Below are 27,651 nucleotides of genomic sequence, written 5' to 3'. Positions count from 1 at the left end.
CGCCACCGACACGCAATTAGCACAACGCCATCACAACACCCATACACTGTAGTCAAAATGGCAGAGGGAGCAATCACCCAAGGCGCTATTCAGTGAGTCTCTATGCTCAGCATAATTGGAGCCATGCTAACTCCACCCAGGAGCATCTTTCAGCCGAGCGGTTGCTTCGTAGAACACCCAGTCCTGCAATGCGTGCAGATCAAGACCATGGAGCCCAAGGCGGGCGAGGCAAATCCCGTACAGCGCTTTCGGGTTGTGTTGAGTGACATTCGGAACTTCATTCAGACCATGATCGCTACCAGTCAGTCAATCATCAGAAACCTAGAGTCGTGAATATGGCTAATGGTATACAGCTGCCAACGAGATCGTCACTTCTGGTCAGCTCAAGAAGGGATCAATCGTACGACTTCTCAAGTACAATCCTCAACGTGTCAAGGACAAGAAGTATATGCCCTTATGGTGTCTATCTAGCGGTTGCCTAACACATGGACAGCATTTTGATCATCATGGAACTAGAAGTTCTTTCGCAGTACGGTGAACTTGACAAGATCGGGCAGCCTGAGGCTCTAGATACCAAGCCTGCCGATGCACAGCCTGCTGCTATCCCCGGCAATAATTTCTACGGATCGAAGCCTGCGCCTGCCCCACAGCCCCAACGCTCGCTGCCTACTCATCAGAGCAATCCTGGAACTTCTTCACATCCTCATCTCTATCCTATCGAATCGCTTTCGCCATATGCCCACAAGTGGACCATTCGAGCACGATGCACCCACAAGAGCGACATGAAGGAATGGCACAACCAGAAGGGAACGGGCAAACTTTTCAGTGTAAATCTGCTGGATGATACTGGCGAAATTCGAGCGACAGCTTTCACAGAAGTCGCTGACAAATTGTTTCCAGTCTTTGAAGAGGGTGTTGTGTACTACATCTCTGCACCCTGCAGAGTAACGCTTGCGAAGAAAAACTTCTCAAACTTGCCCAACGACTATGAGCTGCAATTTGAGCGTGACACTGAGGTTGAAAAGGCAGAGGATCAGGACAACAAGCCACAGATTCGATTCAACTTCACCAAGATTGGCGATCTAACCTCGGTTGAAAAGGACACAACCATCGACACGATTGGTGTATTGAAGGAAGTTGCTGAGGTTACTACAATAACTTCGAAGAATACCAACAAAGACTTCAGCAAGCGAGAATTAACACTAGCCGATGACAGTCAGACATCAGTGCGACTTACCATCTGGGGCAAGACTGCCGAGAGCTTCGATGTACCACTGGAGTCGATTGTTGCTTTCAAGGGAGTAAAGGTCTCCGACTTTGGCGGCCGAAGTTTGAGTCTGTTGAGTTCCGGTTCAATGATGGTCGATCCGGACATTGACGAGGCTCACAAATTGCGAGGCTGGTTCAATGCTGTTGGACAGAGTGCTACCTTCTCTACGCATCAGAACATGGTGTCCACTACTGGTGGTTCCAAGAACGACGCAAAGCCAATTTCGGCCATCATCGAGGAAGAGGCTTATCTCCAAGATACCCCCTCATACATGAGTCTTCGTGCATCGGTCCTGTACGTCAAAGATTCGACTTTCGCATATCCTGCGTGTTCGACACAAGGCTGTAACAAGAAAGTCATTGAAGAAAACCCTGGCTCTTGGTGGTGCGAGAAGTGCCAGGCTACTTTCCCTGAGCCCAATTACCGCTATGTGCTCAGTGCCAACGTTGGGGATCATACCGGAACGTTGTGGCTCAGTTGCTTTGACGAAGCGGGCCAAACAATCGTTGGCATGTCAGCAAACGAAGCTATGAAGATGAAGATGGATGACGAAGAAAATGGTACGAGAAACTTTGTAAATGTCATGCAGGAAGCGACCTGTAAGACCTTCAACTTTCGAGTGCGTGCGAAGATGGAGACGTACCAGGACCAACCCAAGTAAGTTTCATCGCCACATTAGAGTAGTGCAATGCTAACGAACTATCAGGCCACGATACCAAGTCATGAACATATACCCACTCAACTTTGCCCAGGAGGCTAATAAGCTCGCCCAGCTTATCAAGCAGTACCACATGAACGAGGATAGTTTGTTTGTCAACTAAGAGCAAATTGGGAAGATATGATTGTCTTCAGTAATGCTCTACAATGTATGGAATTTCAGAAGTCCCTGGCCTCATACGTGTTTATTCTTGAACACGCACCAGCAAAGCTGATTGTATGATATCAAAATACACAATCAAGTGCCTCTCTCCCGTTGCCTATGTTGTCCGGTACAATGCACCCCACTATAGCTGCTAGCTCCATGAGTCGTGGAGCTGCCCCGCTCAGACGTCATTACCAATCATTTCAGTAGCGGACGGAATGCTTTCGGAAACAGGTGCAAGTACATATTCTAGCTCTTGCTTGGTGCAGCTCAATCGTGTGATTTACGTCTTGAACACTGTGATTTTTGCTTGTATTCTAAATAAGACAATCGGCACAAACAATTCCTATCAGAATGAGCGACGCAATGCGCGCAGTAGGTCCGTACATACTTTCATGCATCCCAGAACATTACTTTACTAACATTCCTCAGACATCAAGAATGGCAAAGGTCCACTCGAGAACCTGCACATCGCCGACGTGCCCAAGCCGAAACTCGGAAAGTCGCAAGCGCTTGTCAAGATCAAGGCCTTTGGCCTGAACCGCATGGATTTGCTGCAGCGCGAGGGCCAATACCCCGTACCGCCTGGTGCTTCTAAAATCCTAGGCGTTGAGTTTTCGGGTACAATCGCGGAACTCAGTGAAGAAGGCGGTGGAAAAGAAGGCTTCAAGAAGGGAGATGAAGTATTTGGCTTGGCATATGGAGGGGCTTATGCAGAATACATCGCAGTCTCAACACATATGTTGGTGAGGAAACCAAAGGAGTTGACTTGGGAGCAATGCGCTGGAATTCCCGAGGTAGGTTCATCCCGGTTGTAGAAGAGAGGGTGAAGAGCTAACGTATGGACTAAAGACATGGATAACAGCCACCCAAGCTATGTACCTGATCGGCCAATTCAGTGCCGGAAAGACCATCCTCTGGCACGCAGCAGCGTCATCCGTCTCAATTGCCGGTATTCAACTCTCCCGCGCCGATAATGCTTCTGCTGTCTATGCCACCGCTCGTCAGGATTCGAAATGCGAGTTCGCCGTGAAGGAGCTGGGCGCTACCGCCGCATTCAATACCACTTCTCAAAACTGGGTCGAAGAGGTGATGAAAGCAACCGATAACAAGGGTGTAGACATTATCATCGATTTCATTGGCGCATCGTACTTCCAGCAGAACCTCGAGGCTGTAGCGAAGGACGGCGTCATTGTGAACCTGGGTTTCATGGGTGGTACCAAATTGCCAGAGGGTACGGATATCAGCGCATTCATCAGGAAGAGGTGCAGCTATGTTGGCAGCAGCCTGAGGAGTCGCGATGAAGCGTACCAGGGCAAGCTCAGAGACCAACTCGTAGAGCATGCGTTGCCAAAGATGACGGATGGCACATTCAAGCTCTATGTAGAAAAGGTCCTGCCATGGGAGCAGATCCAAGATGCGCAAAGGTTGTTGGAGGAAAACAAGACAAAGGGTAAGGTCATCTGTACGATTGGCTGAAGTTTGCACAGAGGATAGCACACTCCATGTCGGAAGATAACACTTAATTTGATATACGTACCACTGCCAGACGCTCAGCACTGATGATGCCGCAAAGAGCCAACCCAAAGCCGAGTATAGATTCACTGTACCATAACACAAGCAAAAATGAACACTACACATATGCATCCCATGGACCGAGGCTTGGAACGAGAACCAGCAAAATGATGTAGCAAAAAATACGACGTTGGCCAGATTCGAACTGACGCTCCCGAAGGAACAAGATTTCTAGTCTTGCGCGATAACCACTCCGCCACAACGCCCGAGACCGACACCTGTGTGATTCGAACACACGCTCCCGAAGGAACTGGCTAACTTCCCTCAATACAGAGGACTAGCAGGCCAGCGCGTTAACCACTCCGCCAAAGTGCCTGCGTGATTGTGTCAATTGATGAAGAAAATTAAAGTCGTAAAATTTATATACTACAAAGAATTTGTCAGCATCTAGATGGATAGGCGATACGTATACCAATGTTTCTCGTGTTGTGGATGAGAAATGTGGAACTGTGTGGTGGGGCCAACAAGTCTGTCGAGAGATGCAGGTGCAGGGTTCGCATGTAAGGTTAGCTTGAACCTGGTAATTCTGGAAGTGAGTTACTTTCTGTTGTAAAGTCTCATTCCACGCCAAATATTTACGAACCATCTGATCGCGACAAGAATCTTCCTATTTTGATACTTACTATATCCCTTGTTCATGACAAGCAAAGAAGACAGGGTGCTGCTGAGATTATCCAAAATGTGTTCGACTAATACGTGAACTCAATAACCATGCTAGCTCGGTGTGAATAGCAAATGTAATAATACACAAGAGTGAGGAAGGATTGATAAATGAATGACAGTACCGCATAGTCCTAATTAACACTGGAATGTGAAACAAAGAGGGAGAAACCGGCTAATCGCGCTAAGTGAATGGTTAGGAACCAAGAAACGGACCAAGTACTACCTAACACCTTTAACATCTAGTTGAATACAGTTGTAGTACTGCTAGTGACCAAACTTTCACATGCTACCGAATTTGAAACCGTTAGCAGGCTAGTATGAGACACTCAGCAGAGCCTCTATGTGCAGGTAGTCAGACCAGAACTAGCAGGGCGAGAAATAACGCGTACATTTCTTTCGTGCATATGCAGAATATCTCATGGCGACACCCGTTGGCCCGGACCAATATCTGCGGTGACGACGTCCGTGCGGGCGGGGTAGCATTTTTGATGCCTCAATATTCATCAACGTAGGTTTTTCAAATCAAAAAGCCTTACACGGTACTGGTAGCGCCCTCGACTCACGTGGATGATGCTCCATGCTCACAAGATGGGCTGCGGGTGTTCGGCCACGATCTGCCTCGGCTCGCCAAATAGCCAGCCGAGCCCTGGACCGACGTAGGCCCAGCTCCGACGTAGTGTTGGAACTGCTCACATGCTGAAATTAAATTCGCTTTCTCCCTCACTGCGCATATTCCCCTTTCTCAAAATTGCTGTGGGAGCGATCGCATAGCTCACAGTTTGCTTGAGCCATCTTCTTTCCGTCTTCTAGCTATCTCTAACAAGCGCAATCGTCACTCGGGCCATTTAACAGCGCCCCACCAAAGCCTCCCACCAACATGTCAAGCACCGCAGACGCCGTTATCGAGAAGCTGCCCTCCACAGCGGAGCTCAAAGAAGATGCTAAAGTGGCGACCAAGTCCTCGCTTCAGTCGCTACGAGCGCTGATAGCTGGAGGTGTGGGTGGTGTTTGCGCCGTCATCGTGGGACACCCCTTCGACCTGGTCAAGGTGCGCATGCAAACAGCAGAGAAGGGCGTATACAGCGGAGCTATGGACGTCGTAAGGAAGACAATAGCAAAAGAAGGTGTGGCTAGGGGTCTATATGCGGGTGTTTCTGCGCCTCTTGTCGGTGTTACACCAATGTGTAAGTACTAGAAAGCCAACTGGTCAAAGGAAGGTTTTTGGAACAACAAGGCTGATGATGGACAGTTGCCGTCTCATTTTGGGGTTATGACCTCGGCAAGCAGCTTGTATCCAGTGTGTCAAAGGTTGAGAATAACCAGTACAGCGTCGCTCAGGTTTCCGCCGCCGGCTTCTTCAGCGCAATCCCCATGACAATCATTACCGCACCCTTTGAGCGCGTGAAAGTGCTTTTACAGATTCAAGGTCAAAAACAGCTAGCGCCTGGTGAGAAGCCCAAATACTCTGGCGGTCTCGATGTTGTGCGACAACTCTACAAGGAGGGTGGTATCCGCTCAGTCTACCGTGGCTCTGCCATGACATTGGCGCGTGATGGACCAGGCTCAGCTCTGTATTTCGCCACATACGAAGTTGTCAAGCGCAACCTCACACCAAAGGATCCAGTCACAGGGCAGCCTGGCTCATTGAGTATGGGTGCCGTGATGGTCGCTGGTGGTGCTGCAGGTATTGCCATGTGGATACCAGTGTTCCCAGTCGACACCATCAAGTCCCGCCTGCAGAGTGCAGAAGGCCGACCAACAATCAGCGGAACTATCAAAGGCATCCACGCAAGTGGTGGTCTCAAAGCTTTCTTCCCTGGTATCGGACCCGCCATGGCACGAGCAGTGCCTGCAAACGCTGCTACATTTGCTGGCGTAGAGCTGGCACAGAAAGCAATGACGAAGATGTTCGACCGAGACGTCGAATAAAAATCCCCATGCACTCCTACATGAATTCTCTACGACGGACATTTTATTTTCCGATTATGGTCATATTTGTTGATTTCGACAGGTTGGTGGCATTGCAATGGCGTTTTTAGACTCGCCGCAACACATAGCTATAGAGCAAGGGGGTTTCTAGATGAACTCTTCTCTACGCGTGTCTCCAATAAATTATTATTATCCACTACAGCTGTTTCCTACCTCTCTCCTCTACTCCCGATGTCCTTGAAGCACGTGCTGACCTCAACAAGGGAGGCAAATAGAACGCAGCCGCAACCGCAACCGCAACTTAGTTTATATTCGTATGCTCGCGCGACAGTCCTTTGTTCTATACACTTCCTACCGATCGCTGCAAAGCACCCAATACTGTGATGCGCCAATGTCCTTCGACTCTTGCTTTGTTCTGCGTCAGTGCTTATCTCCTTCTTTCATCACCCGTCTCATCACCACGTCTTACACAGGTCGCCGAGTGATGATCAACTGAAAGGGATTTCCTGGATAAGGTTTCCGTGCGTTGGAAGTGAAAGACCTAGTTGACCTACGCGTTTAGTTACAAAAGTATGAAAACAATAATTGCGCAATCTTCAGTTGCTAGGCTATCGTCTTCGCACGTCTTAAGCTTCCAATACGATCCAATGGTTCCAGTGGTGTCGCCTAATTACCCAAACGTGATTCAGACAATATCACACAAATATCCGTCAGCGAGACTCTCTTCTAGTCCGGCATCATTACCAAAAGTAGTTCACCACATTTCTGCGAGGAGAGACTCTATACGCCTTGATATGAGCGACATTGTGAGCCGAGAGTTGGTATTTGGGGCTGACGTCTCCTCCGACAATTCATCCGACCAAGATTGGGAAGACAACGTCAGAAACATGATGCATACATTTACACCCGACCAAACGGACTAGATACAGCAAAGAAAGAGCAGGAAAAGAAATTCAATCGCATCGCTGTCAAGCCCTGCAAAAGCTTCCATACACAGCCGAGAATCTGGTATCGACGACGACTAAACGAACGTTTAGCGCGTATCGGCTTCCTTTGAGAACGTGGAGAGAGGTCCAAAAAAAGCAAGGAGGATATTTTTGCTCCATTTGAATAAGGATACTGTACGCCTAGTGCAGCATGGTCCGAGTATCGACAGCTCAAGGCATTCAATTAGGAGCAACTATTTTAACTGCGTATCCTCAAATGGAGACAAGGAGAAATCTCATTTATATCTTGCCTCAAATGATGAAGAGAACTCTCGTACTCTATTGCCACTAAGTCCGACATCTCAAAACTATCACAGGCGAACTGCGTCCGAGAGTATGATGGCTGACTCAACCATCAATGCCCACATGGCAACCATGCACGCACTCGAGTCACGAAATCTCGATCTCCCGCCAATGGCTTCCCATGGATTCACATACCTACAATCAGCTACTACTTCCGAATTTCCAAAGTCATCGTCCTGCCCGAGTAGTGGTCGCACAACGGTATCTTCTCTACTATCGGCCGATGGCGATCGTCTTGTTTATATACCATCTCGTTTTTCTGAGACACAGCATCCATTCACGACTAAGAAGAAGCATAGAGAATTCAAGCCGCATACTCGATGGAGTTGTTCTTATCCTCGTATCGACAACCAGGGGATAGAGGAATACACAAAGCTAAGTAATTTTGATGTCAATGGAGAAGTCCAGACAACATTTGGTGACTGCAAAGGCAAACGTATCCTTGGCCTTGTTGCCAGTGAGGAGGAGCTTTTGCAAAGAAGCGGACATAAAAGGAAAATAAGATCACAGGGATTGACGGGAAGTAATTTTAAGTACGAGAGCGCTAGTGCTGAAAGTATGATCTGGCTAAGCTTGCGAAAATACGGCTGGATGAGAAAAAGTGATGATGGAAAGAGGAGAAAAATGGGTCGCTTCGCCATGCCGAACGTATCTTCACTCCATAACTCCAGCTATCCCGACAAGACACGAGTGCCGATTGGAGAGGCAACAGCATTTGACGACAAGCGTTTTGCAGAAGACCTCCAAGCTGGCCACCACAAGCTAGCTGGATCTTGGTTCCTTCGTACATTCAGCGCTCACAGGCTATGTGCCGTACACCTCAGTCAAACCAGTGTATGGAGCGGTACTCAGACTCGGACGACTACAGAAGGGTTGCTAGCAGCAGGAGATGGGACCTGCATCTCTGAAGAAACCCGAAGTCCGCTGACAGAAGAAGGCTTGATGAAACTACTGAGAAAGCCACAGATGGGACAAGAAAGATATATGTGGGTTCACTGGGCGAGGCGGATTGCAGCATCAAACTCCGTTATGCAGACATATCCACATGTGAGGGACTCAAGCCGACTTCCGCCGCCGACGATCACAACAATCGAATTCCTGCACACACCATGCACATTTAGAATTCTGATGGCACTCGCACTTTGTCTGCTTGGTTGTATCACAGCAGTGTTGGTGTGTATTTTTATGACTTATAATAAGATGGGGATGAAGGGAGATGCAGGTGAGCAGACAAGTAAGCGTGTGGGGGATGGGATGGGCATTGGTGTATTGGTGCTAATGTTAGAAGGGGTGGGATTTTGGATCTGGATCGCATTTAGTTAATGGGAAAGGGAGGATGAACAGGGTATAGAAGGTGTCGATGACTTGTACATAGCCAGGATTAGAGTAGTGATTGGTGAAGCATGAGCCGGCTAGCCCCATGCGTGCTAGCCAGGAACGTCCAAAAAGTCTCCCGACGCGCTTTGCCAAAGCTGAACATATTATCGCAGAGCAGCGACTTTTGGAAATATACCCATGGCTCCAATGGTCACGACCGGGCCTGGATATGCCATTTTCAATGACTTGCGGCGAAGGATGGGTATTTCTTCCTCACAACCTGTCCCTACCTCAAGCCGCGATGTCAACGTTGGTGCCGGACCTTCCCCTAGTAGCCCGGAGCCCAAGTCCCGCTTTGCTAGTGAGTACACGAATCTTACGCGTGAAGAGACTATGTCTACTCAGCTTGGTGTATTTTTTTACAAACACGCGCCTAATGCATTTAATGTATAGGCCCAGACATGGATGACGTAGCCGCATCTCAGCAGCTCATGGACGAGGGCGCGCGCGTCGACCCCACGTATGATACCACTCAACAGCTTCCGCAGTCCGACGCCGCTCACGACAAGCCCGCATCTGCGCGGAAAAAGCGCAAGAAGAACAAGTTGAAGGCGACGCAGAAACTCCCCGAGACCTCATCTGCGAACACACGGAATGCTGCCAGTCCACCCGCAAGTCCAGCATCCTCGCCATTTCCCTTCCCAGCGACCCAGCCAGAAGCTGAAGAAATCACCGGCCCAGTGTCGGGAAGCCTTCAGATGGTGCCGAGTACATCGCAAGCATTGCCTACAATTGACGTGCCTGATTCTCAGGTCGCCGCTGTTCCCGTCTGCACACCCGCTTCGCCACCGAAATCCAGCTACGCGGTGCCTTCCAGTGTCACCAAGACCAAGCGCACGTACAAGAAAAGCAGGCAATTGAAGAGAGATGAGATTGCTCAGGACGCTATTTTCGGCGAGACTGTAGACCAACTCGCAGACACAAACACAGGCACAGAAGACCCAATTTCGCCTTCGCACACGACTCCTCAGCGCAAACGTCCACGAATCAGGGATACAGACGGAGGATCACTAGGAACTGTAGACGCAACGCCTGCACCGGCTAAAAGGCGGAAGATTGGTACACCCAAGTCGGCAACTACCCTGCAAGATCTTCTACAGACAAGCCCCAATGACGATGCCGATACGCAGCAAACCAGAAAGACGAAACTGAAGCGAGTAAAGAAGCCACAGACGCCTATTGCAAAAATCAAGGACATTTATGATATCCCAGATGATGAAACAGAGCCTACTAACGGGGCTGGTGAAGCTCTTTCGCCATCTGCGAATAATGGATTTGTGCAGTCTGGTGATGGAGAGGAAGGTGAACAGGTGCAAGTAGATTCGACTCGTAAGAAGCGTAGTGAAAAGAAAAAGAAGATAATGAGTAATGGCGATGTCTACGACTGGCATGCCTCTGTGCGCAAACCCGGCCAAATACCGAGTGCATTACTAAGCAACAAACAAGACGACGACATATTGATGCAAGATCCCATATCTACTGATGACGAGGACCTCCCATATGCTCCCTCTGAAGAGGAAGGAAGTGAAAAGACACAAAAGAAGGGAAGCAAGGAAAAGGGGCTGGAGCAAGAGAAGGAGAAGAAGGAGAAGAGAGGGCGGAAGAAAGCGCAGAAGAAGGAACGTTTAGACGGTACAGGCGTGATAAAGATTCGCAGAAACAACGGCAGCAGTATTAGTGAACTTTCGTCTGCTGAAAGAGCGCTCAGTGCCTCTCGAGACCTTGGCCACCCTCCGGATCTGCGAACGAATGGCGACTTCACTGAGGACGAAGAGGAGCTGATTCGGCGAGCCATCCTAGATTTTCAACAGCGAAAGGGGTTGGATATTTCCGAACTTGTTGAGATTATCCAATGGAACCAGTATGATCCTAGGTTTCATCGCGATCCGGGTGTCAACCGGAACAAGAGTGATTGGACACCTCAGGACCGCGAGGATGAGCGAGAGAGCACGGAATTCTGGAACGAAATCAAGAGCATTGGAATGACTCGGTCACATGACAGAATGAGGAGGCATATCCGTCAATTATATCACCAATTCAGGAGCGGTGCATGGACAGAAGAGGAGGACCAGCAGCTGCGAAATCTCCAGGCTGCGCATCCAAACCAATGGAAGCTCATCTCAATTACCATGGGCGACCGTTCGATGCACGACTGCGTGAACCGATGGCGGGACTACTTGCAGTACGGCGAACAACGAAAGACTTCTCGCTGGACTGAAGACGAAGAAAAACTCCTCATCCGTGCTGTGACGACGGTTGCGCAAAGAGATGAAGATCACCGCGCCGAGACAGGAAGGCCGCCACTGGACACGTACACCAATAAACACATTAGCTGGCCTCAAGTTGCTCGCGAAATGGGTAACTCTCGCAGCCGCATTCAGGCCTCGGTCAAATGGACTCAATTGATGAAGCGTGATAATCCACCGCAGATTGAGATAGAATACAAGCCTAGAGCATCAACCGCAGCGTTGATTGATGCGCCCACAAAGAAGAAACGCAAGCAGAGACGAAACAAGGACACGGGGGATAAGAATGTGTACAGGTCTCGAGACATTATTGAGGACTCAGATGTGGAGGAGAGAGAAAACCCCGAGAAGGAGGCCGACGATGAACCCGAACCTGCGACAAGGGTTACAGCGAGTAAGAAGCGTCGTCAACCCGAGGAACCTTCTGACGAGTCTCAAGACCGGGGACCAGAAGAGGACTTAGGTCCAGATAATGGGCCAGCTAATCCGCCGCCCCTGGAGAAGAAGAAACGTAGACGACCACGCAAGAGCGAAGCAACGGAAGCCAATAAGCCTAAGAAAATTAACGAAGCAAGCATGGCAAGAGATGAGTCAGCAGACAGGGAAGCAGAGGAAGAGCATGTCAGTGGCGAGCTAGGCGATTCACATTCTAAGAAGAAGAAGGATAAGAAAAAGAAACGATCGCGAAAAAGTGAGATTGAGGAAGTTGACGAGACTGAGGAAGGTCAAAGAGAGAAGGATGATGTAGGGGAGAGTCGTGAAGAAGATGAAGATGGAACTCGACAGGATGAAGCCGAAGATGAGCAGGAACAGGAACAGGAACAGGAACAGGAACAGGAACAGGAACAGGAACAGGAGCAGGGGCAGGGGCAGGATGAAGCACAAGCCAGCGAGCAAGTTTCAGCGAAAGCTAGAGATGAATCGGCGGTTGGGTCGGCAGCTTCATCGGGCGAGGAGGAAAAGGGCGTGTCTGAGCCGTCGGACGGGCCGGGTGTAGATCAGATGCTGTGGGGCGACAAGTATGATCTTATCTTCAAGCTCCAGGATCGCAGGGACGACTATGAAGAGGAGATTGACTGGGAAGATGTGCGCAAAGACCAAGGGTACCCTTGGTCGACGGAAACACTCAAGACAGCGTTAGATGAGTTAATTGGGCTGATTGGCAAGCGTGGGCGAGAAGTGGACGCAGATGACTTTCCAGGGACGATTGACGATGTCATGGATTTCATAAGCGAAGAGCATGGCGCTGAGCTTGAGGAGCACTACCAACCCGCGTAGAGGAAGGGGTATATTGAATGAAAGCGAATAAAGGCTTTGGTGTAGTAGTAGGGTAGTACACTACTTGGGAGCATGGGGGATGATGAGTGGGGTTATTCTTGGGTGGTCCCTCCCGCATCCGGCGATGCCTGCTTGGGCCGTTTTCGCGCACATGGTAATCCCGTATACGAAGCCAATACGCCGCCTTGCCCTTGGCACCCGAGATGCAACGTTAGGCCGCCGATTGAAGACGCACTTTGGCATGCACAATGTACTAGAAAAGCGCGGCGCCTTGGAATTGTACACATGTAACTTGCATCACGCGCAATACACGCACTCGAGCATCTACAGACTTAGTACAACAGGGTTGGCTGGCGTAGCAGTAAGTAGAGTATAGCCATGGCCAGCCGAGTGAGGACCGTCGTGGGCTTAGTGGTGGCAAAAATAGATTTAAAGATGGAACCCTTTTTTTCCCCAAGGGTCACGAAGCGGTAGCTCCACTTAGAGGCTTTCATTGTTTATTGGATGCTATTGGCTGCACGCTGCACAAGCTATTGGAATCGTTGTGAGCGTGAGCATGTGTGCGAGGGTGCATAGGCATGGATGTGCGGGCAAGTGAATTTGACAGCGATTGGTATGGAAGCGGAAGGATCGGGAATGAGCAGGGTTGCAAGAGTTAAATACGCGTATGTAAAACACAACAGATATTGCGGAGTGAGGGTGAGCGATGAAACGGACAGATATTGAAGATCAAATGGAGGAAATACTCTACTCTACTGCACTCTGGTCTACGGTAGAGTAAAGGGCACTTGATAGCCTTGTGAATGGGGCGGGTGGGCAGTCGGCTTGGACTTGGCACATGTCACGCTGTTGCACTGCCAGCCTCGCCCGACGTGACCAATGCGACGCCGACTTGGCCGTTGAAACGCCCGATTTGGCCGTTGCAGTTGCAAGCCACTCGCCATTCTATATCGATCATTGCCTATCCCGGCCCCCTCCATGACGTGCTCTCGTCGCACGCCAGTCAGCCGTGGCAGTGGCATCTCGTTGCGAGCATGGTGTCAGTTTGAGCCGGTGTCATTGTGGTAGTATACAAGAGCCTTGGTTCAACCTGACCCGGCTTTGTTCCACCTGTGCTACCCACTACCACTACTCCTGCTGCCACCACCACCACCATCCACTTTCGCTCCCCCACACCCGGCGGTGCTTCTCCATTCCCCTGCATCGCCCTGCTGCTGCATTTGATCCTTCATACGTATTGTAATCTGCCGCTCGCTACTTATCCCCGCTTGTGTTGCGTGTCGCCTTCGCCTCGCCCTGCTACTACTACTCTCGCTTGCACATCGTCATTACCGCTGCTTGACGACACCCACTCTAGACAAATCAGCGTTCGCATCCTTCCTTCAAGGTCGCTTGTCACGCCCCCTCGACCACTCACCGTCACGGGGCGATCACTGTAACGGCTGGCCCCCCCTCCTCACTCGTTTGAAAGGCCAAGGGTGCCACCTTGGTTCCTGAACCAAAGACGTCATTTTTTGAAACATTTACCCGCTCCTACCTGCCTCACACGACACAACCCCCGATTTTTTAGCTACCGCCTAGTAGCTCGACTCGTGTCCTCTGGAACATCCATTGTCTGGTTACCGATTTCGCTATATCGCCTGCCCATTGCGAGCTCCACCGTCTTCTCGCTTCCACACAATTTCATAACCATGGAGCGAGTACGACAGCGACCAGCGCCTCAACCAGACTGTCGTCGAATGTCCATCTTTACAGAGGTTGGCCTGGTGGATGAGCAGAAAATCCAGGAAGAGCGGAGTCCGGTGCGCGCACATGGTGAGGCTTTGAAGAAGTTGCGACCAGTCAAGATTTTGCGGTTTAGAAGCCAGAACGACATTTTTGATGAAAGAGGACAAAACCCAGACGACGATGAGGACGAGTGGGAATCAGTGTACGATGAAGACGAGACCAACGACTCGATGCCTTCTATGACGGTCACCACAACACAATCAGTCATGCCTGCGAGACTCTACCGATTGGGACTATTAAGCCTTTTATTAGCCCTGATGCTACCAATCATGCAGTTCAACCCACTCAAGCACATTGGTGTAAGAGCTGGCGCTGTTCCCGCAAACCTGATTGAAGCCAACATCCAACATTCATCGCTGATGAGGCGAGAAGACAGTCCTACTGATGCGTGTAGGCGATGGAGTGGCCAGAGTGCCATTGTCAATGGCACACTGTACATGTATGGTTTCCGCAGAACCACTGAGGCTCAACAAAAGGAAAACACGTGGAGTATGTTCGCTTAGTTTTATTCATACCCTACTCGTTCCATGGCTTTAGCACTAACTCTCAACAGATAACGATTTCCTTACCCTCGACCTTACCGAGTCCTGGCAGATTAGTTCGCCCGCTCTCAAAGGCCTTCCAAAGCCCAACGGACCACCCGCCGTATCGCTTGGTCAGCTTTGGTCATCTTTTGATTCGCTGTGGCTCTATGGCGGACAATTCTCTGATACCCCTATAGTCCAGGCAGGAAACAACTCAGTGTGGGAATACAACATTGGAAGCCAGCAATGGATCGAACACCCCGACCCCAAGACTTCGGCTGGCGATAAAGCAGAGGATGCTGGACAATCGGTGCAGCGCGTTGCCGAAGGCGCTGGCCTCACCGTCAGCACATTAGGCAGGGGATTCTACTTTGCCGGCCACCTGGACTTTCTCACGACTGAGGGATGGAGCAATCAGGTCGCAAGGGTTTACTTGAAGAGTCTGTTGGAGTTTACATTCCCCGGACACACTAATGGTAATGTCGAATCTTTGGGTGACGGCAAGACTGCTGGATCTGACGGCGTGTTCCGCAACGTCACTTACGGTGGACTGCAAAACACGGCATCCTTCCCTGAGCGCGCTGATAGCGCCCTTGTCTATGTTCCTGGTTTTGGCAAGGAAGGTTTGCTGATTGGTGTTACCGGTGGCGATAATGCTACTTTTGTGAGTTCAATCGTACAGTGATATGCTTACTCAAGATTCTGACAATGTGTAGACGCAAATGAACACCATCGACGTCTACGATATCGCAACATCGACATGGTACAAGCAAAGCACTTCAGGCAAAACACCAGAGTATCGTGTCAACCCTTGTACTGTTGTTGCGGCTGCTGCAGAGTGAGTTTTTCCCCCCGGCCGTATATGCTGATCGGACTTTGGACTCTGTGCTAATGTTGGTTTTTAGTGGCTCGTCCTACAACATCTACATGTTTGCTGGTCAGGACCTAACACCGCCCGGCAACCAGAAGCAGCGAGACGACATGTGGATCCTATCTGTTCCGTCGTTTACCTGGATTGAAGTCGATCAGGGTTCCGAAAAGGCGAGTATCCCCCCACCTCGTGCCGGACATTTGTGTCATGCATGGGACGGACAAATGATTGTTCTTGGAGGTTACAACACGGACCTTGGCTGTGATACGCCCGGCATCTACGTCTTCAATATGAGCAGCCTTAGCTGGAGCGACCAATTTACTGCCGTGACAGCAAAGAATGCGCTACAAAGGTACAACAAGGATGACAAGGGCAGCACGGGTAATCCGCTTGCCCAGCAAATCAACCAGCGAGGTTTTGGCGTCGAGGCTGGTATCGAGGGATCCTATGGCTACGCTGTTCCTGAGCCAGTACGACAGGTTATCGGAGGTGGTCCTACTGGTGGTGCAACACTCACTGCACCCCGTCAAACACCCACACAAGGCCCCCTTGCAACAGGCAAGCCGCAAACCTACACAGTAACAGGTCCCGACGGCGCAACCATCACCAACGTAATCAATGGAAACCCATCTTGGTCATCCCGCGATGGTCCCAACATCGGCGCCATCATCGCTGGTGTGATTGCAGGCGTCTTCTTCTTCGTAGCCGCCTACTTTGCCTTTTGCGCCTGGATCTACCGTCGCCAAGTCAAAATCTGGAAGAAGCACGCTGCCGTCATGCAGACACGCGCAAACGCCACGGCAGAGAAACACGGCACGTATACGTCGTCGTCTGGCAAACTCAGCTCCGAGCGTAACACTGGCACCGCAGGCGGAAGCAGCAATGGCGGAGTGGCGGCTGGCTCTTTTGACATTGCGAGAAGAAATAGTGGTGATGGCACGGCGTATGGGGGTCCTGGGGCTGAGTGGGGACGGCGAAATAGCGAGGGGAGTGTTATTGATGGGCTTTTGGATGTGCATGAGCCGACGTTTTGGGGTGCACGAGGTGTGCTGCTTAACCCGCGGAGGAGTCTGCGGGTTATTAATCGAGATTAACCCTTTTTGTCAGGAAGGGCTGGTATATTTTCTTTTTTTCCTTTCTCTCATGATTCCCACTTACTATTTCTTTTGCGATCTTCCTTGTCTCTAACGAGGTTCTATTGTGTTGGCGAAAAAAGGCTTATTTAATCACGATAATCACGGATGGTTACAAAGACACAAAAAATGGGGATATACAGGTACATAATGCTACTACTAGTCATTAGTAATAATGCAATACTATACACAACCATATCTTCGTCAACGTCAACATCATTAATCGCAGATATGGCTTTTGATTTATACATGATCATCTCGCTCCCTTGTTGCAAAAATGCTTCATGGATCGAGATTGCGGTTGATGTTGTACTGTCGATAACCGAATCCATCCATGGTGACCCAGTGGCCCAGAGCTTCCAGTTCGTCCCAGATTTGTGGATATCGCTTCTTGATCCATGCCTCGACACGTGTTTGCTTCTCGCTGTTGGCAGTGCAGTTGAACCAGCTACCTAGACTGTGGAATAATTAGCATTACTGATAATAAAGAAGAGACATGGGACGGCTGTTGAATGTAGACTTACATTTGCAAATCCAGCTTGAAGCCATACTCCTCTTCGACTGTTTCTATAAGCGCCAAGGCCTCGTCGTGGTTGTGATTTCGTGCAATGGCGCACATGTAGGCGGTCCAAATAGCCTTGTCAATGTCAATGTCCTGCTCTTTCAAGCGCGTCCAGATGGACCTGGCGTGCTCAGATCCAAGATGCATTCCCTCGCACGCTCGAAAGGCGATGAGGATGCTGTTGTACGAAGGACCCTCCTTTGATTCACAAATCTCCCTCCAGTACCGCAGCGCCTTGCGGTTCTCTCCTGTCGCAGCATAGGCGAGCATTAAGGAGTTGCGCAGCTTGGTGTCCATGTCCACATGGAGATCTAGCTTCAGCTGGTTGTTTGCCAGTTCAAGCGACTCGGCATCCGCGCAACGAGCGAAGCCGGTAAAGGCGGCGACATAAACTTCTTTGGTTGCCGTGTGGGTTGGGCTGATGTGATTGCGCATATGGAAGAAGACGTGACAAGCCATGTCGGAACGATTCCTAGCAAAGAAGTTGTTCATGATAGATATTCGGTCCTCGCGGGGCGTTTCAGCAAAGACATTACGTAGGATCTGATAGCCGTCCCAAGCATCTGCTGTGCTGGTTTCACCGTCCAGTATAAAGACTGAAAGCGCATTTCGGATAATCTTTCGCTGGGCTGGTGCATACTGATGTGCATGTACCTGCAGTAGGTCCATCGCATCTGGGATCTCGCCCCTCCGGAGATGCAGAAGGGTCACGGCCGCGACAGTTTCAGGGGCAAAGTTGGCCTTGCGCTCGTGTAGGTCGTCTACCATGGCCATCAATTCGTCAAAGTGGTTTTGGTTTGATATACAGAGGGCCTGTATCAGCTGATTGATGGCTGCAACACTGCGATCAGCACCTGAGAAGCAGCCCTGAAGGTTGAAGTAGGCCGCCCTAGCTCCATCGAGGTCTCCCACAGAGATTCGGTATGCTATCTGCATAGTGTATGTCGTTTCATCAGGAATGATGCCACGATTCTCACCAAGAACGATGTAGCGTTCAGCCAGGTAAGGGTCCGACTTTGACATACAGTGCTCGACCAGCGTGTTGATGGTTTCGACGTCTGGGCGGATAACAGGAATGCTGGGGTCTTTGCGGCGTGCCTCATCGTTGCGACGGATTAGTACATCAATCATACGATTGATCTCGTCGGGCCCTTTGCCGATGGCTACCGACCACAGAAAGACAGTATCCCAAGCTTCTTTGGTAGGCATGGCATCTTTGAGCAGGGTGGCTACGACCTCCTGACCAAAAGTCAGATCGCCTTTGAAAGCGCAAGCCCTCAGCAGTGCAGAGCTTGTCTTCCCCGAGGGGGTCGCAGGATCACCAAATTCGGAAAAGACAGGTCGGAAATACCATGATTTGGCTTTTTCAAGATCGCCTTTCTCTGCATAATGTGAGACTAGCATGCGTTGTAATGGGCGGGTCAAGGGAATCGACAGGTGTTGTAGCATATCTACAGTCTTTGCTATTCCGCCTGCGTCATTTTCATCAAGGATGCTTTCAAGTACGGTCTGCCATGCATGGAGAGAAGCTAGTCGTACAGGAGCAGGTGCATTAGAATCGTAAACGAAGGCGCCGGCCGCAACCTGTCTTGCCTCGGCAGGGGCGCCAAATAAGGACAGCAGGCGAACTTGGAAAAGCTTAATGTACATGTCGAATGGGATATCGAGGTCTTTCCGGCTTGCATTACTGTTCTTGTCTTGGTCACCTTGAGTCGATTTTGCAAGCTCATCAATGAGCATCTGACCAAATGGAAGATGCCACTTTCCAACCACATTCGGTCGCTTTTCCAGAAGTTGGTCAAGAATCGCCTGCATGTCTTTCCTAGTGAGCCAGGGCTGTCCATCGTCCTGTGGTGTTTCCTTCAGATACTGCAGCGCGTAGTGGGCGCTCGCCACATGGAAGTCCTCAAACTTTCCTTTGTACAAGGCGAAAAAGTCACGGATCGCTTGGGCGACTTCGGCGGGTTTGGGCGGACGAATGGCATTCTCTTTTGCGAATGCCACCTCAGTCAGCTTCTCGAGGCCGGCAGGCAACTCGGCAGGCTTCAGCTTCCTCTGTTGTTTAAAGAGATTGCCGAAGAAGGAGCGCCGCTGGGTATAGGATATTGATCGGGAGGCAGGCTGGGTGGCTGTACGGGGGCGAAGAGGGCGATGGCGACATCCTCGATATAGCAGAGGCTCGTTTGCGATGAGATTGCGGAAGACAACGCGAGTCAATTGAGAAGGCATGGTGGCGATTAGGTGGGTAAAAGCTCCATGGGGACAGCAGAGGATACGGTTAGAATATATATATACACGAAAAAGACGTTGCGATGGTGAACGCGGAGAGTAGGCGGGGGACGAGGGGATGATGTCGGCGGCGAATCTATGGTGTGGTGAAATCATACAACGCTAAGAAAGCAAACCTCCGACCGCCGACGAGGGCCGCATATCGAAAAGTCACGACAACGACAGCGACAGCGACACGGCGACGGCAGGAGCACCCACCAACATGTCTGTGATGCGAACATCATTGCGGCCAACGCTGGCGGCGGCGAGGACGGGCATGCGCTGCTTTTCATCGGGCCCGCAGAAGCAAGGTGCGCCCTCAATTCCTTCACCATCATCACCACCATATTCTCTCTAACATACGCCGCTCAGACGACCTCATGAGCATTCTCGGCCAGAGCGCAGCCGCCCGCCACCCCGCCAACATCTCCTCAACCAATAATACAGCCAATTCGCGCCCGGGAGAGTCTGCCGCCCTACGCTTTGCCCGCAATGTAGGCCTCGACCGCGCAGCCTCAAGCCCAAACCGTGAACTAGCCGAGTCAGAGCGCCTTTCCCAATACCAGCGCCAGATATACCGCAAGTGGCAACCTGGCGACGTGTATGCGCCACATGACCTGAGCGGAACCGAGCAGAAGAAGTGGAAACAAGGCCGCAAGAGGCCACAGGAGGACGCTTTCGACGTCCTTGGTGTCAATCCCGTCTTGGAGTACAAGGTGCGTTGGGGATGTGGGCGGAATCAAGGCTACAGACAGCTAACAACTGGACGGGCAGAACTTCACCATCATGTCTGAGTACATGACCGAGATGGGCCGCATAAAGCACTCGAGGGATACCGGGCTGCGACCAAAAAACCAAAGAAAGATTGCAAAGGCGATACGGAGAGCAGTCGGCCTGGGCTTGATGCCCAGTGTCCACAGGCATCCGCTTGTGCTCAAGAAGAGCAATCCTGCACGCTTCTTGTAAGAATATATAGGGCCTTGTACAATACAATCATGACATTAAGTTTTCGACTACCACTACCCATGCTGGTGACTGGTCCCATTCCCATTCTCAGCAATCCACTGCACAATCATCTCCTGCTGAGCCTTCACAATATCCATAGCATGATCATCATCATACAGACCATACCAACCCGGACTTTCATGCGGCGGATCACCCGCCCATACCATGCCAAACTCATTCGCCTGCTGCGTCTCCGGACGATAAACCCCGCTATACGCCCACGGACATGTGCCCACGTACGCACCCCCATTCCTAAACTCATCCATGACCGTCCCAATAATCGTCGTAAAATACGCATCCTTGTGCGTCGTCGGTGCACTGCTTAAATATGGATACTCCTTGTTCTTGTTAACCCAGTTATCGCGCGCCATGCCAAACTCCTCGAGGAAAACAGGCTTGCCGATATCCAGCGCCCAGCGACTCGAGTTCTTCATAAAGTCACGTGCAAACTGCTGCGAGGTAGCTAGATTTGCGTCGCTTTCCCCGTACATGTCGTATATACCCCAGTTCTGCACCCAGCAGTGCGTAGTGGCGTACGATACTGTCGGGAAATCGTGCACGCGCTTGAAATAGTACTCGCCTTGCTTGGATTCGAGGCCTACGCTGATGAGTTGACGAGGTGATATGGAGTGGATGTATCGGGATATGCGGTCCACCCAGGGAAATAGCAGGTCGTTGGGATTCGGCACGCTGAAAAGGTTGTATGGGCCTGTGTATCCTAGTATGTCGGAAGGCTGGGGTTCGTTGGCAAGCTGCCATGTCATGATTGCCGGGTCTTCGGTGTAAAGTAATCCAGTGACAGTGTTGCGCCGGCTCATGACTGTTTTGATATGGTCCATGTACCACTGCTCTGCTTGCGTGTTGTTGTAGATCAGATTGGCATACGCAACAAAATCGTTGTATGATGCTGCATCCACGCCCTGTTCGGTGTAATTTCCCCATCCTGTGCCGGGTACCTCGCGCTGAGGCGACGCCGTCAGGTTCCAGCTTGGAGGATACGGGATCTTGGTGTTGTTGGTCGCCCATGACACATACTGTGCGAAACCGCCGCTCCATTGCCACTGATTGTTGAGTGTCATGGTAGCACGCATTCCGCGCTTCGACATTTCAGCGAGGCAAATGTCGAGACCTTTGAAAATTTCTTCGTTATACTCGCCAGGTGCCTCTTGTAAAGCTGGGCTCATACGGAAAGGCTGCGGTGTCGGCGCACCTTCTGAGCCCGCCATGATGCGCAGATGGTTGACTCCATGAGCGGCCATCTGATCCAGTTCTGTCACAAGGCGCGAGTAGTTGCCGCCTGCAGAATCACTTGCAGCAAGATTCATACATGCCCAGTAGTTCATTCCTGGAAGTATGTCAGAAAATCTGACTTTATCAAGAATGAAACAGGAAACAGCTCATAACATACCGGTAAGATAGTGAAGCCCATCTTTATCATACAACCTTGTTCCCTCAACATAAACAAAGTCGTCATCTGCGATTGCAGATTCATGAGAACTCTGCTCATTCCTTGGTAGCACCGACCCCGCAGCCAGCGAGGCCAAAAGCAGCTGCAAAGAAGCCTTCATGTTGAGAACCCCCAGGTACAACAAACAAGAAGTCGAGCTTAACCAGGTACCAAAAAGCACCTTGATCTGAACCTTTTATACCGCTCCTTCTTGACAACCCCACATCAGCTGTAGTGCAACCGCACCCCCGACCGTTGGGCCAGCGGCTAATCCCACATCAATACACTACTGACATCATGTGCGGAGAAAGATCTTCCGAATAGCAACTGGTTAAAATCCTGTTCCGTCCACTATGCTGCATAGGCAGTTGGTAGTAGTCGTCTGGGCATGGTTCCTGAGGTGATACCAGGCGGGGAAGCCGTTTTGGGTACGGAGAGAGGACCTCCGTGCTAGTGCTTCAGGTTAGTGGCAGCTGGGATAGGTTCGGTTCCATGTTACCCACATTACGCTAAGCACTGGGTACGGTGAACTACTAATGTGCGATGGGAAGGTCGACATCAGGGTATTTCTTGGAATGAATATAATAGTTACCCCTGAGTCGTATTTGAGATCAATTTCCAATTACGCTGAGGAGGTTACATTCGCGAATTTAAACATTCATATCCACGAAAAGACTGAGAAACCTCAGACATTGTTCGATCCTCATTCGGCGGAGCGCGCGGAATACATGGCATCATGGGTTCAGTAAACGCAAAGAGCAAGGAAAAGACCACGGCAGAACCGGAAGGTAACGGAGGATAACCAGCTACTCAGAAATCGCATTATTACTCTTCAAAATCGCCACTTCATTGCCGTCATACACCGGTTCCCTCAGGAGGCTTCGGAACGAGCGTTTCCTCAAACCATGACATTGTCACTAAGCTTAGTTTCGATATAAATTCGGCAATGCCTTTCGCCAGACACTTGTGTAGTAAGCCCAGGAGTCCAGGAAAAGAGGTAATCAAATTGGATATCATCTCAACTATTCACCTTCAAACACAGTCCTGAATGCTATCAAAGACTCCCCTCCTGCTTCTTCACGCGCTCAAAAAGTTGAACAAAAGCAGCCGGGTCCTGCGCCCCTCCGATTTCATACTGGTCATTGATTGTAAAGTTTGGCACACCAGTAATATACTGCTGCCTGGCTTGCTGTACCTCCCGGTCAACTTCCGGCCCGCCTTTGCCAGACTCCAGCCACTCCTTGACCTCTTTCTCGTCAAGTCCAGCCTTGACACCCGCCTCAGTAAGCACTTCATGAGTCGTGATGTCCTTCTCGTTCTCAAAGTACGCAGCAAAAAGCTCTTCGATCACACGCGTCTGGACCTGAGGCCCCTTAGTTTTCCCGAGCTGCACAAGGCGATGCGAATCACGTGTATTTCCTGTGTTACCGCCGTACTTGAAGTTGATGCCTTCCGCTTTGCCGACTTCCGATAGGCGTTCTTTCATCATTGCTATGCGCTCTTTTCCAAATTTAGAATTCCACACTTGCTCCTTGTTCATACTCTTTCCGGCGTCTGGGTTGAGGTAGAAGGGGAGCCAGGATGTGGAGAAGGTGTCATTGGAGTCGGGGTGTTTCTCCTTGTAAGCTGCAATGCCTTTCTCAAGGCGCTTCTTGCCCACGTAGCACCATGCTATGAACGAATGGTTAGTCTTAGATTTTATCGTGGATACAATAAAGACTTACGGCACACGGTGTCGCTGACGATATTGATCTGGAAGTTGGTCATGCTGCGTAGACTTGCTCGAAACGCCACAGTGAAGCTGTGAAAGACGTAGTATGCTGTTACTGGAGTGATTTTGTTGTTTTTAGCGCGCGCTGGATTTTATATATATATGGAGGATGAATTGGAGGACGAATTGGAGGACGAACATTGCTGACAAATGGCATGTTGGTGTTGGTGTTGGTGTTACTCAAGCCCGCGGAATTTGCCCTTTCCAGTGGGTTCCGCGGTTCCCGGGGTTGTTCCCTCACGAAAAACGCAGTCACTCAACTTTTCCGGCTCATGACACACATTAATACTGGTCCTTACGACACTTCTGAGTTGCTCCCCAAATGTTGTCAGAACCTGGCTCTTTCTGGCCCTTCACGGCCCGTTTAGGACCGTATTTATCCCTCTCAAGCCTCCTTAGTCATGTCTGACTCATCTCTGTATATATAACTAAGCACTATGGACACTACCTTAGCGCGGTAGCTGTTCGTCTACGTGGAATACAGATCGTTAGGCACTTATCGCTATTGTTTCTCTCTATCCGTGCTAAACCCACTGCTAACGTCTCACAAATGCTGGTTAAGTGGAATTATTGTCAGTAATATCATTTATGTGTATGCAGCGACCAAGCGGGGACGTGTGGCGTCACTATGTTACATATCAAATCTTTTGGTCATACAAATCGATCAGGCTTTAATTTCATCATTTTTCATTATGATATCATAAAAGTAACAGACTAAGGACCCAATAACACCTCGCTATGCAGAAGATCAACTTTTGCTCAGTCCCCTGAGCGCGCAGCAAACATCACAGCCTACTGCTATCCTCGCTTCAATTCCTCACGAAACTTCGCCCCACGAGTCAAAATCAGGATAATGCCGGGGATGCAAAGCAGGTCCATGATACCCAGACCAGTAAACGCCCATCCCCATCCCATTCCATCTAGAATGCCGCCCATGATGGCTGCGCAGATGGCTGCGGCTACGTTGCGGAGAAAGCCTCCCAGTGCCACCAAGCTGGCAGTTTGAGTAGGATCACATTCCGTTTGGAACGAGGTGCTCGTTACAAACACTATAGAGACACCAACCGCTGCGAGCGCTGAGCCACAGAGACCTAACGCTGGGTGTAGATGGTTAAGCGTAAACCAACCAAACATCAACTTTCCAGCAGCCGCACAGAGGAATCCCGGAATCTGAATTGCAATTCGTCGTTCGGGTGCTACTTTTCCATCTGGGCTGTTGGCTATGGCCTTCTTCCGCATGTAATCCGAAAGCCGCCCAACAACAATGGAAGCGAGGAACATGGCGATACCGGGACAGAGGAAAGCATAGCCGACCTCGGCAGTCGTCCAATTGTAACCTTCTTGCCAGATAGTAGGAAATGAAATGTACATGCCATATAGACCAGCAAACTGAAAAGCTCCGTTGAAGCAGACAATCAGGTGCGGTGGGTACTTCAAGAGACGCATGAACTTGCGGAACGAGGGCCGGGGAACTTTGGGAACATTCGTGTCGGTGCAAGGCTTAGTCCAAAACTTTGGCATCGATATCCAGGGTTGTTTGGCAACACTGGCGCCATTTCCAACCAGAGAGCGCAGAGTTTCTGGCATGCAGAAGACGATGGCGAGGTACACTGGGAAGCTTGTCATCGAGAGGAAGGCAAATACCCATCTCCACCGTGACTCGGTCGCAAATTGACCACCGATCAGAGGTCCCAGGATCGGCCCAAGCTGAGGTCCCATGAGGAACCAAGCCAAAGCGGACGCACGGCTTGCAGGCTCAGTGATGTCGGCTACGGTACCAGCTCCAACGGAGAAGACGATGCATGATCCGAATGCTTGGAAGATACGGAGAATGTATAGTAGCCAGATGTAAGCTGGAAGTGTAGCGAGTAACGAGTTGGCGATAAGAAAGCTTCCGAGACCGGCCATGTATACTGTCTTTCTGCCACCAACATCGGAAGCCGCTGCACCAAAGAGAGGCTAGTTGAAATTAGCAACGTATTAAGAGGACTACCTTGGGGCACCTACTGCAATGGCAAACACAACCATGTATATCGAGACTGTTCCATTGATCGCGGCCTCAGAAGCGTTGAAGATCTTCTGGAAGAGTCTGAGTGAGGGCAGATAGACTGCTCCGCAAAGTGGTCCAAAGAAGCCAGCCGCTGTAACAACACCCAGGATAAACCGTCTTCGATTAAGTGAGAATGCAGAGTAGGGCTGTGCGGGTGGTGGACAGGGTGCTAGAGGCACATCATCTGCGAACGATTGTTGTGCTTCCTCGTCGACACTGTGTCGCGAAGAGGATCTCTCGCTTTCAACGCTGTCACGACACTGGTCATAATGGTGCGATTTTTCGAACTCGATCGGCGAGCGCATGATGAAAGAAAATATGACAGTGGTAATGTCTCTGACAGTATCAGAGATGCGCTGTCCTAGATGGGAGCATACCGGGACAGTAATATGTCTGGCCAAAATGCCCAGCATAGCCCCCATACTCGGAATAGCCTACATATTCATTTTGCGCTACGCAGCACTGCCAACCTCGACGCCCTATTCTGGGCGCATTTGTTGTGCTTCAGGTGGGCCTTTGGCATAGCCCCGCTTTCAGGTTCCTTCGCTAGGAACTGCAACCTTGTTCAAAGCGAGTATTTTCGTCTCGGCTGCGTTGAGCCCCCTATCGCCAAAGGGATCTTTGGCTGCATCGCTAAGCGACCCGCCATCTCAGCCCCAAAAATCATGGCAACGGTCTGCTACTTGATCTTCAACGATCACTGCTGCTTGTTGGTGTCGGTGGTTGCACAAGCTAGTTACGTGCGTGTCCCTCCATACTCGAAATATCTGGCTGCATTGTTTTCGTCTGGAAGGATGGGGCTCTCTTTCACATGTACTTGGCATTGTACATTGTGAAAGAGTGGCTGGCTGAGCACGGTGATGCCGTTTACCATCTCGGCATGGGGTCCTGGTGAAGCTTTGTCCCGACTCGATGACATGGGAGTATGATACCGCAGAGCTAACAAAACAGGTGTATTGTCCTACTAGCGTCAGACACGGGCGACCCGAGGGGCTGGGGTAGACGTGAGGCTGAACTTCCTTAGCCCCACCCTGACTGGAAGGATCACTGTTAAACATGTACCCATACTGCGCCTCGCATACAACTCCACAAGACTAGAAGGTGATGTTACACACACAACCATCTTCTTGGTCGTGGTTTAGCATGTGCCATCATATCGACCATGTAACCAAAATACTAGCACACTGGGACAGAAACCAAACATAGCGGCATGGGCCCGCCTGGCCAGACAACATGGCGTATGCATGTGCATAAGAGTTGATAAGACTGGGATAAGTGGTTATGACATGTCACGGGATGAGATTCTTATCGACTCAGAAAGCTGCACTATGTCGTGGTCAAACCCAGTGGTCCAGATAAGTCGTCAGTCTGCAGCAAATAAGCGCAATAGTGCTTAGATACGGACACACCAGTGGTCAGCAGCTGAGAAGTTTCAGCAAGCCATCATGCAGAATCTTAGCGGCGGCTCGAATGCTCGGCAACCGCTCTTCTTTACTTTTGGCCTTGTTCATTAACGCAAAAAAAAAGAACTTGCAGTTTATCGCGTCGCGTAAAATTCGACTCCTGAGATTGGCTTCTAGTGAGGGGTCAATAGTTATAGATATACAGCGCCTACAAACTTGGTCTGCTCTTCCATATACTACTGGTTCACCCCGTCTTTCTGTCTGTCTCTAGACACAGGGGGTAATGCGTGTGTCAGCAGCAGACATTTGCAGATCCTTCTGATTAACATCTCCTCTGCCA

At 50.4% G+C, this 27,651-nt stretch overlaps 11 protein-coding genes and 2 non-coding genes across 13 annotated transcripts; 7 read left to right on the top strand and 6 right to left on the bottom strand.

Annotated features, from left to right (window-relative positions):
- Positions 1–10: 10 nt before the first annotated feature.
- On the top strand, positions 11–2,273 carry COCSADRAFT_138126 (uncharacterized protein). The gene is made up of 5 exons (XM_007699780.1): positions 11–92; positions 141–301; positions 354–444; positions 494–1,927; positions 1,977–2,273. Exons 1-5 carry the CDS (start codon positions 58–60, stop codon positions 2,089–2,091), a joined length of 1,836 nt encoding a protein of 611 aa, XP_007697970.1. The 5' UTR covers positions 11–57; the 3' UTR covers positions 2,092–2,273.
- Positions 2,274–2,349: 76 nt separating this feature from the next.
- COCSADRAFT_35002 (uncharacterized protein) lies at positions 2,350–3,772 on the top strand. Its single transcript, XM_007699363.1, has 3 exons — positions 2,350–2,511; positions 2,565–2,929; positions 2,985–3,772. The coding sequence occupies exons 1-3, from the start codon at positions 2,487–2,489 to the stop codon at positions 3,609–3,611; spliced, it is 1,017 nt and encodes a 338-aa protein (XP_007697553.1). The 5' UTR covers positions 2,350–2,486; the 3' UTR covers positions 3,612–3,772.
- A 60-nt stretch (positions 3,773–3,832) lies between these two features.
- Positions 3,833–3,913, bottom strand: COCSADRAFT_t27. The gene has a single exon. It is a non-coding gene; the product is annotated as a tRNA-Ser (tRNA).
- A 6-nt stretch (positions 3,914–3,919) lies between these two features.
- Positions 3,920–4,022, bottom strand: COCSADRAFT_t26. Its single transcript has one exon. It is a non-coding gene; the product is annotated as a tRNA-Ser (tRNA).
- A 1,034-nt stretch (positions 4,023–5,056) lies between these two features.
- Positions 5,057–6,496, top strand: COCSADRAFT_138119 (uncharacterized protein). Its single transcript, XM_007699779.1, has 2 exons — positions 5,057–5,554; positions 5,620–6,496. Exons 1-2 carry the CDS (start codon positions 5,248–5,250, stop codon positions 6,297–6,299), a joined length of 987 nt encoding a protein of 328 aa, XP_007697969.1. The 5' UTR covers positions 5,057–5,247; the 3' UTR covers positions 6,300–6,496.
- Positions 6,497–7,984: 1,488 nt separating this feature from the next.
- Positions 7,985–8,968, top strand: COCSADRAFT_353791 (uncharacterized protein; the record flags this gene model as incomplete). The annotated part of the gene is made up of 1 exon (XM_007699778.1): positions 7,985–8,968. A coding segment is annotated over one exon (927 nt), but the record flags the coding sequence as incomplete, so codon positions are not given.
- Positions 8,969–9,103: 135 nt separating this feature from the next.
- On the top strand, positions 9,104–12,489 carry COCSADRAFT_158582 (uncharacterized protein; the record flags this gene model as incomplete). Its single annotated transcript, XM_007699777.1, has 2 exons — positions 9,104–9,266; positions 9,359–12,489. 2 exons carry the CDS (start codon positions 9,104–9,106, stop codon positions 12,487–12,489), a joined length of 3,294 nt encoding a protein of 1,097 aa, XP_007697967.1.
- Positions 12,490–13,956: 1,467 nt separating this feature from the next.
- Positions 13,957–16,927, top strand: COCSADRAFT_298655 (uncharacterized protein). The gene is made up of 4 exons (XM_007699776.1): positions 13,957–14,766; positions 14,831–15,465; positions 15,518–15,639; positions 15,707–16,927. The coding sequence occupies exons 1-4, from the start codon at positions 14,181–14,183 to the stop codon at positions 16,764–16,766; spliced, it is 2,403 nt and encodes an 800-aa protein (XP_007697966.1). The 5' UTR covers positions 13,957–14,180; the 3' UTR covers positions 16,767–16,927.
- Positions 16,928–17,009: 82 nt separating this feature from the next.
- On the bottom strand, positions 17,010–19,711 carry COCSADRAFT_34997 (uncharacterized protein). Its single transcript, XM_007699362.1, has 2 exons — positions 17,330–19,711; positions 17,010–17,262 (listed from the first exon to the last, which is right to left on the bottom strand). The coding sequence occupies exons 1-2, from the start codon at positions 19,594–19,596 to the stop codon at positions 17,088–17,090; spliced, it is 2,442 nt and encodes an 813-aa protein (XP_007697552.1). The 5' UTR covers positions 19,597–19,711; the 3' UTR covers positions 17,010–17,087.
- A 147-nt stretch (positions 19,712–19,858) lies between these two features.
- On the top strand, positions 19,859–20,601 carry COCSADRAFT_158579 (uncharacterized protein; the record flags this gene model as incomplete). The annotated part of the gene is made up of 3 exons (XM_007699775.1): positions 19,859–19,946; positions 20,008–20,351; positions 20,410–20,601. 3 exons carry the CDS (start codon positions 19,859–19,861, stop codon positions 20,599–20,601), a joined length of 624 nt encoding a protein of 207 aa, XP_007697965.1.
- A 53-nt stretch (positions 20,602–20,654) lies between these two features.
- On the bottom strand, positions 20,655–22,208 carry COCSADRAFT_158578 (glycoside hydrolase family 5 protein; the record flags this gene model as incomplete). The annotated part of the gene is made up of 2 exons (XM_007699774.1): positions 20,655–21,985; positions 22,049–22,208. 2 exons carry the CDS (start codon positions 22,206–22,208, stop codon positions 20,655–20,657), a joined length of 1,491 nt encoding a protein of 496 aa, XP_007697964.1.
- A 718-nt stretch (positions 22,209–22,926) lies between these two features.
- COCSADRAFT_197915 (uncharacterized protein) lies at positions 22,927–24,189 on the bottom strand. Its single transcript, XM_007699773.1, has 2 exons — positions 23,812–24,189; positions 22,927–23,758 (listed from the first exon to the last, which is right to left on the bottom strand). Exons 1-2 carry the CDS (start codon positions 23,852–23,854, stop codon positions 23,142–23,144), a joined length of 660 nt encoding a protein of 219 aa, XP_007697963.1. The 5' UTR covers positions 23,855–24,189; the 3' UTR covers positions 22,927–23,141.
- Positions 24,190–24,519: 330 nt separating this feature from the next.
- Positions 24,520–26,263, bottom strand: COCSADRAFT_112905 (uncharacterized protein). Its single transcript, XM_007699772.1, has 2 exons — positions 25,866–26,263; positions 24,520–25,817 (listed from the first exon to the last, which is right to left on the bottom strand). Exons 1-2 carry the CDS (start codon positions 26,211–26,213, stop codon positions 24,657–24,659), a joined length of 1,509 nt encoding a protein of 502 aa, XP_007697962.1. The 5' UTR covers positions 26,214–26,263; the 3' UTR covers positions 24,520–24,656.
- Positions 26,264–27,651: the final 1,388 nt, after the last annotated feature.

This window comes from Bipolaris sorokiniana (genome assembly GCF_000338995.1).
Source record: "Bipolaris sorokiniana ND90Pr unplaced genomic scaffold COCSAscaffold_4, whole genome shotgun sequence".
NCBI classification, from domain to species: Eukaryota; Fungi; Ascomycota; class Dothideomycetes; order Pleosporales; family Pleosporaceae; genus Bipolaris; species Bipolaris sorokiniana.
This window is presented reverse-complemented; position numbering and strand designations above follow the sequence as displayed.

What these genes read in the sequence shown, in the direction of transcription:
- COCSADRAFT_112905 (XM_007699772.1), bottom strand. Translation starts at nt 26,213, where the DNA reads ATGCGCTCGCCGATCGAGTTCGAAAAATCGCACCATTATGACCAGTGT. An exon ending in TGGTTGTGTTTGCCATTGCA is followed by an intron (nt 25,818 to 25,865) that starts GTAGGTGCCCCA and finishes AATTTCAACTAG; the next exon opens with CCTCTCTTTGGTGCAGCGGC.
- COCSADRAFT_197915 (XM_007699773.1), bottom strand. Translation starts at nt 23,854, where the DNA reads ATGACCAACTTCCAGATCAATATCGTCAGCGACACCGTGTGCC. An exon ending in CGTCAGCGACACCGTGTGCC is followed by an intron (nt 23,759 to 23,811) that starts GTAAGTCTTTAT and finishes ATTCGTTCATAG; the next exon opens with CATGGTGCTACGTGGGCAAG.
- COCSADRAFT_138119 (XM_007699779.1), top strand. Translation starts at nt 5,248, where the DNA reads ATGTCAAGCACCGCAGACGCCGTTATCGAGAAGCTGCCCTCCACAGCG. An exon ending in TGTCGGTGTTACACCAATGT is followed by an intron (nt 5,555 to 5,619) that starts GTAAGTACTAGA and finishes GATGATGGACAG; the next exon opens with TTGCCGTCTCATTTTGGGGT.
- COCSADRAFT_298655 (XM_007699776.1), top strand. Translation starts at nt 14,181, where the DNA reads ATGGAGCGAGTACGACAGCGACCAGCGCCTCAACCAGACTGTCGTCGA. An exon ending in ACAAAAGGAAAACACGTGGA is followed by an intron (nt 14,767 to 14,830) that starts GTATGTTCGCTT and finishes AACTCTCAACAG; the next exon opens with ATAACGATTTCCTTACCCTC. An exon ending in GTTGTTGCGGCTGCTGCAGA is followed by an intron (nt 15,640 to 15,706) that starts GTGAGTTTTTCC and finishes GTTGGTTTTTAG; the next exon opens with TGGCTCGTCCTACAACATCT.
- COCSADRAFT_138126 (XM_007699780.1), top strand. Translation starts at nt 58, where the DNA reads ATGGCAGAGGGAGCAATCACCCAAGGCGCTATTCA. An exon ending in TCAGACCATGATCGCTACCA is followed by an intron (nt 302 to 353) that starts GTCAGTCAATCA and finishes AATGGTATACAG; the next exon opens with CTGCCAACGAGATCGTCACT. An exon ending in ACGTACCAGGACCAACCCAA is followed by an intron (nt 1,928 to 1,976) that starts GTAAGTTTCATC and finishes ACGAACTATCAG; the next exon opens with GCCACGATACCAAGTCATGA.
- COCSADRAFT_35002 (XM_007699363.1), top strand. Translation starts at nt 2,487, where the DNA reads ATGAGCGACGCAATGCGCGCAGTAG. An exon ending in CGACGCAATGCGCGCAGTAG is followed by an intron (nt 2,512 to 2,564) that starts GTCCGTACATAC and finishes AACATTCCTCAG; the next exon opens with ACATCAAGAATGGCAAAGGT. An exon ending in AATGCGCTGGAATTCCCGAG is followed by an intron (nt 2,930 to 2,984) that starts GTAGGTTCATCC and finishes TATGGACTAAAG; the next exon opens with ACATGGATAACAGCCACCCA.
- COCSADRAFT_34997 (XM_007699362.1), bottom strand. Translation starts at nt 19,596, where the DNA reads ATGCCTTCTCAATTGACTCGCGTTGTCTTCCGCAATCTCATCGCAAAC. An exon ending in TTCAAGCTGGATTTGCAAAT is followed by an intron (nt 17,263 to 17,329) that starts GTAAGTCTACAT and finishes ATTATTCCACAG; the next exon opens with TCTAGGTAGCTGGTTCAACT.